The 6,000-nt window shown below is 53.3% G+C and overlaps 1 protein-coding gene across 1 annotated transcript; it reads left to right on the top strand.

Moving 5' to 3' along the window:
* The first annotated feature begins 2,577 nt into the window (after nt 1–2,577).
* Nucleotides 2,578–3,531, top strand: LOC127768590 (uncharacterized). The gene has a single exon (XM_052294196.1). It carries the CDS (start codon nt 2,723–2,725, stop codon nt 3,347–3,349), a length of 627 nt encoding a protein of 208 aa, XP_052150156.1. The 5' UTR covers nt 2,578–2,722; the 3' UTR covers nt 3,350–3,531.
* The last annotated feature ends 2,469 nt before the right edge of the window (nt 3,532–6,000 follow it).

The raw sequence follows: 6,000 nt of genomic DNA, 5'->3' as shown, positions 1-6,000 counted from the left end.
GGCTAAAGGTGGACAAGTGGAGGAGACTTGTAGGATTGAATCACAAGAACTAAGCCAACCAGAGAGGGGGTGAATGGTTGGTATACCCAAAAACCGAAAACTTTTAGCGGAAATAAAAGTTACCCTCGAAATCGATGGAAGTCGGTCTGACCGAGATTGATCTGCCGGTCTGACCGAGTGGATGCCGCCGGTCTGACCGGTGATGAATCTCCGGTCTGACCGCCGAGATGGCCTGCCGCGCCTGTCGCCGCCGCTGGTCTGACCGCCGTGCTCCCGCCGGTCTGACCGCCGGTGAGTCGCCGGTTAGACCGCCGAAACCCGATGAAACACAAATCGAAGAACTCTTAAAGTTGATGACGACTTTATTGATTCTCTCTGTGTTTACAAAGTGCACCAACAGCACTCCTTACAAAAATTTCGACTAAACTCGAAACCCTAACTCAAAACTCAACTCAATTGCTCTCAAAAGCGATACCGGGAAGCCTCACGCTCCCCCTCTATTTATACCCGAGGTAGGCAGCCTAAAGCCACGAACCAAACTCATACTAGGAGTCCTAAACACCTTAGGAAACCCTCTAGTATAAGAAAGAAACTTTACATAACCAATCGTACCAAATTTGGACTCCTTCCAAATTTGACTCCGCATCCCATACGCACACAATAACTCCATCGTATGCCATATAGAATCTCCATCAACCACGTGCATCAACTCTAGCCTAAGTATCCCGCATGATCTCTGACCACCACGGACGTCGTCTTATCCCCAAGCCGACTCCCGGTCCATCACCGCAAATACTCCCCCGAGACATCGAGTCACCTACACATGGAACAAACAAAGAAACCATATTCCGAGACCAAGCTATCTCCAACTTGACTCATCAGCAGCAAACAATAGTATTACAGACGTATAGTATCCATCTAGAAGTCATAATCATGAAATAAATTCGGATATCCAAATAAACAACCCGAAACCGAAACCGACACAGTGTCGGCCGGTCAGACCGCGGGCTGCGCTGGTCTGACCGCGCATTACACGCCGGTCTGACCGGCTACCAGAGCCCGGTCTGACCGATCACATAAAATGACGAATCCTGCGATCACCTGTTAAATCCAATCATCTCCAAAACCACTTCGTGAATAAATTCCAAATAACAAAACTAATAATCTCCAATACCCAATTGGTCATCACAAAATAATAATCAAAAACACCTTTGATTTTACAAGACTGCGTTCGCGCACCTGGAGACACGAGTGTGGAAGCGGGGAGGCCCACCGGAGAGGTCGTGATGTGGGGAACGGTTGCTGGCTCTCAAGCCGAAGAAAAAGGATGATGCTAACAGGTGGACCCCCACATTTTGGTGGCTCAAGGCAGGAGGGATGCGAAGTGGACTTTGGCCGAAAGGAGGCTGGGCCAAGAACGGGACCATAGGCCTGCGCGCGAGGGGGGGGGGGGGGGGGGGGGGGGGGGGAAGGGGAGCCAGGCCGGCGAGGAAGGGAAAAAAGACTTGGGCTGGAAACGGCCCAAAGGACATGGACGGAATTTTAATTTGGTTTTTAATTTAAATAATTGATTAAATGAACTTTGAATTATTGAAATTACCACTCGAGCACTGAAAATTCACGAGAAATTTCAAAGAGTACTTTATGGCCAACTATGATTTTTAAAGAAAATTTTATTTCCCACATTAATTTTACTTTATAAATTGCTTTTAATTTTAACATAAATTATAGAAATGATGTACTATTTGATTTTTAACCTCGAAAGAAAATCAAGGCATAACATTCATTTTCGGAATTTTATAGCTACATGTTCCTAGAATTTGAGTGACAATCTATATTACCTGGGGAGCTAGAGATCTTTGGAGAAGCTCCCATAAACATAACCTTTGTAAAACTGAACAACTCTCGAAAAGCGCTCTTAAGCGGTACCTCTATTTCTCTATAAAAAACCAAATACCACTGATGAAGTATATACTGCTCTCGTCCTAAAATTAAAAAAACAAAGCTTTGTTTTTTCTAAAAAAAAGTTCCATTTTCCAACTTATATTCTCTCAATTTTTTATGTGCATATTTCCCGAACTGCTAAATGATGTTTTTTCTCTCAATAAATTTCTATATATATATATATATAGCATGTCGAAATGAAAAGCTATCCCCAGAAAACAAAGAAAACGAACCTAGGCTTGATTGGCCGAAGCTCCATGTCATGACTGAATAAAGCAAGGGAGTCTCTATCCGTTTCATTACGTCTTTCTCTTACTGATCTAGGATCAAGGTAGCAATTCTACTACTACGAAACAAAAAAGAACTCGATTTTTCAGGGAAGGACAGCTTTCTCTTTTGGCAGGAATGCAAGCAAGCGAGGCCAGAACAAGGAGAAAGGCTAAAACTGTCTGAGCCAAGAACCAGACGCGCCCATGGCTTCACACTCCCACCACACTAACACAATATGCCATTTGTTTGGCTTAATCAATCATCGGCATCATATCAACCTTTCCGTCAATGGTTTAGTTTATGTTTGACTCTAAGCCATGGCAATGGATTAAGTAAAGCACATGCAAATTCAACCACTCTCTCTCAGCCAGCCACTCGCTGTCTCACTAGCTTTCTTTCTTCGTCTTCCTCTTAAGAAATCCAAGAATCTTTAACCGAACACCACTTAACCCCCATAATGCTCGCCATGGCGACCATCCAGAAATAGGATGAGACGGCGGCGGCCACGATGCTAGGCAGGATCATCTTCTGCGTGGTGATCGCCGCGGCCGTCCTCGCCGTCGTCCTCCTCGCCACCGTCTCCCCGCTGCCGGGGCGCCACAAGGGCGGCGGCGGCGGTCGAGACCATCCGTGGACTCTCACCGTGTACATCCATACGACGACGGCGGCGGCGGCAGCGGCAGCGGCAGCTGGAACCGTGTCGCCGCCGCAGCGACAACAGCAGGCGAGCGCGTTCGTTTTCCGGCACCGGATGACGGCGGGGCCGGAGAGCGCGTCGAGGACGGTGGGCGCGGCGACGGGGTTCGTGCTCCCTGCCGAGGCCGCCGGCTCGGCGATGTCGGTGTTCGACACGGTGCACCTGGCGTTCGACGTGGCGGGGATGTCCGGGAGCGTCTGCGTCCAGGCGGCGGCGGGGGACGGCGGCGGCGGCGAGAAGGCGCCACGGCCGACGAGGCGGCGCGGGGAGTGCGGTGACCCGGAGGTGCTGCGGGTGGTGGGCGGCACGGGCGACTTCGCGTTCGCCGCGGGCGGGGATGGCGTGCTCCGCGCGCTGTGCGCGCCGCGGCTGTTCGGTGGCGCGGCCGCGGCGAAGGTGTTGCGGCTTGAGCTGAGCATTGCGCACGCCAAGGGCTAGTGCGCGTGCATGGGCGAATATTTTGCTCCTTCATTTTTACCTTGTGCAAAATTGTTGGGCTTTTTTTTTTCCGCGTTACATTCTCCGGGGAAAATACAACTCGGCTTTGATGCTGGCAGAAATGCAGAATACATCTGACCAGTGTGCATATAAGTGTTGAGAATTGGGTGATTTGAGTGATTTGAGGCCATTCATTTTTCGTGTCCAAGCTTGAAACTGAGCGTATGCTTCATTGGTTCGTGGGACGGTGGAAGCGTATACTGCAGTCTGTTTGATTCAGCATCGGGCAACGAGACATGGATCCTCTGCAGTGCTGTATTTGCAGAAGCAGTGTCTGATAGGTGGACCTGGTCCCACATGTCAGCGGCTGCTACAGCAGCTGCAGTACTGTAGACAATCCCCATTACGAATAACGGGGCAAGCTACTTTATCGTATTCTATGGACACATTTTCTAAACTGTTAAATGATACGTTTTATGAAAAAACTCCAAAACAATTTTTTTTAGTTTATAATAGTTAATAACTTATCTAGTTTTGCGCGAAACAACTTAGCCAAATGAATTCACCCATTCGAACGCACCCAATGATGCATCATTCGAATGCTAATTAGCAATTTCGGTCATTGTGTGCGCGCGTGTGCTTTTCCTTGGGAGGGGAATGCATATCGTTCCGTTTGTCCATTCCGATTCATTTTGGAAAAAAGTACGAATTACCCCCCGAACTATCGTGGTCGTCCGAATTACACTCCTGAACCATAAAACCGGATATTCTTTACCCCGAACCATGCAAACCGGACGAATTACCCCCCTCGATCCAATCCACGGTGGTTTTGATCTACGTGGCGTACGCGTGGTAGTCCAGTCAGCATTTTAGTTATTAAAAAAATGAGGACCCACCTGTCATACCCCTATAACACTATTCCCCCCTCTCTCTCTCCTCTCTCTCTCTCTCTCTTCATCTCTCTCCTCTCACTCTCTGAACGCGCACGGCGCCACAGCGGCAGGCGGCGGAGGAGGCGAGGCAGTAGCGAGGAAGGGCGGCGCAGGTAGCCACACGGAGCGGCGGCGGCGGCGGCAGGGGATGAGGCGAGGCGGCAGCGAGGAAGGAGGGGAGCTTCGCCGTGTCGGCCGCCATCCCCGTGCGCCAGCGCGTTGCCGTCTGCATCTGGCGGCGGCTGCGGCTGCGGCTGCGGCGAGGCAAGCGCGGCAGTGAGGAAGGGCGGCGCAAGGGGCGACACGGAGCGGCGGCGGGGTATGAGGCGACGCGGCGGCGAGGGAGGGGAGCTTCGCCGCATCGGCCGCCACGATGGAGGGGAGCTTCGCCGTGTCGGCCGCCACGGCGGCGGTCGTGACTATCGAGGAAGGTGCCGCCGAGACGGCCTCCGCGTCGACGTCGCCGTCGTGGCCAAGGAGGACACCCATGCTCCGCGCCTCCATCCCCGTGCGCCAGCCGTAGCCGTTTGCATTTGGTGGCGGCAGCGGCTGCAGTGAGGCGGCAGCGAGGAAGGGCGGCGCAGGGGGCGGGAGCGAGCGGCGGCTGGGTGGCGAGCGGCGGCCGGTGTCCCTTAGATCCGCCCGCCCGCAGCGCCCCCGCCTCGCTCGTCGCACGCAGTGGGGCGCGTGGGGATGGCCGTGGACGGCGGCACGAGAGGGCGGACGCAGATGGGTAGGCGAGGCTAGAGCGGCGGGCGAGCGGGAGGCGGCACGGCCCCGCCCACCACAGTCGCCCTGGTCACCGCCCTCGCCTCCGAGGTCGCCGGCGTGCAGCTCATCCTCGACGGCGCCGACCTCGCCAAGAAATCAGTAGCTAGTCAGCCTCCGCCAGCGCCGCTCGTCCCCGTGCCGCCGGTCGCCGCCCGCCCCTGCGCGCCGCCATTCACTGCCCTCGCGCCGCCGCCCACCTCTCGCCCTTGCGATGCCAGTGGAAGAGAGAGAGAGAGAAAGAGTGAAGATAGAGAGAGGAAGGAGAGGTATGACACTATGACAGCAGGGTCCCACAATTTTTTTGAGAAAAAAATTGCTGACTGGACTGCCACGTGTACGCCACGTAAACCAAAACCACTGCGGATTCGGTCGAGGGGGGGTAATTCGTCCGGTTTGCCTAGTTGGGGGTGAAGAATGTCCGGTTTTGTGGTTCAGGGGGGTAATTCGGACGACCGCGATAGTTCGGGGGTGTAATTCATACTTTTTCCATTCATTTTGCATGATCCATGCCTAAAATCCAATGTCAACCAAGGCCATAGTCCACTGTACTGTGGCCCAGGGAGGCCCAGCCCACTTGGTGTTGTAATATCTCGGAAGGAAAAAGTACACCAAAGGTCTCTCAACTTGTCATCGAGATACAAAATCGTCCCCCAACCACAAAACATGACATGTGGTACCCCTCAACTTACAAAACCATTCATTCTAGGTCCTTCGTTGGTTTTAACCCTGGTTTTGTCCGACATGATAGCTGAGTCAGCGCGGGACCTGCGTGGGCCCCACATGTCAGACAGTCCACATCAGCTTTCTCTTTCCCTCTTCTCTCCCTTCCTCGTCTCTCTCTCTCTCTCTTCTCTCTTGGCATGGCGGGCGACGGGTGGGGAGGAGATTGCGCCTCTCGCCCAAGCTGGCCGAGTCCCGGCGGCGCCGCTCGCCCTCGCCGGCCGAGTC

Source organism: Oryza glaberrima, chromosome 3 (assembly GCF_000147395.1).
Source record: "Oryza glaberrima chromosome 3, OglaRS2, whole genome shotgun sequence".
Lineage (NCBI taxonomy): Eukaryota > Viridiplantae > Streptophyta > Magnoliopsida > Poales > Poaceae > Oryza > Oryza glaberrima.
The sequence above is the reverse complement of the archived record's forward strand: the minus strand, read 5'-3'. Positions and strand labels throughout refer to the sequence as shown.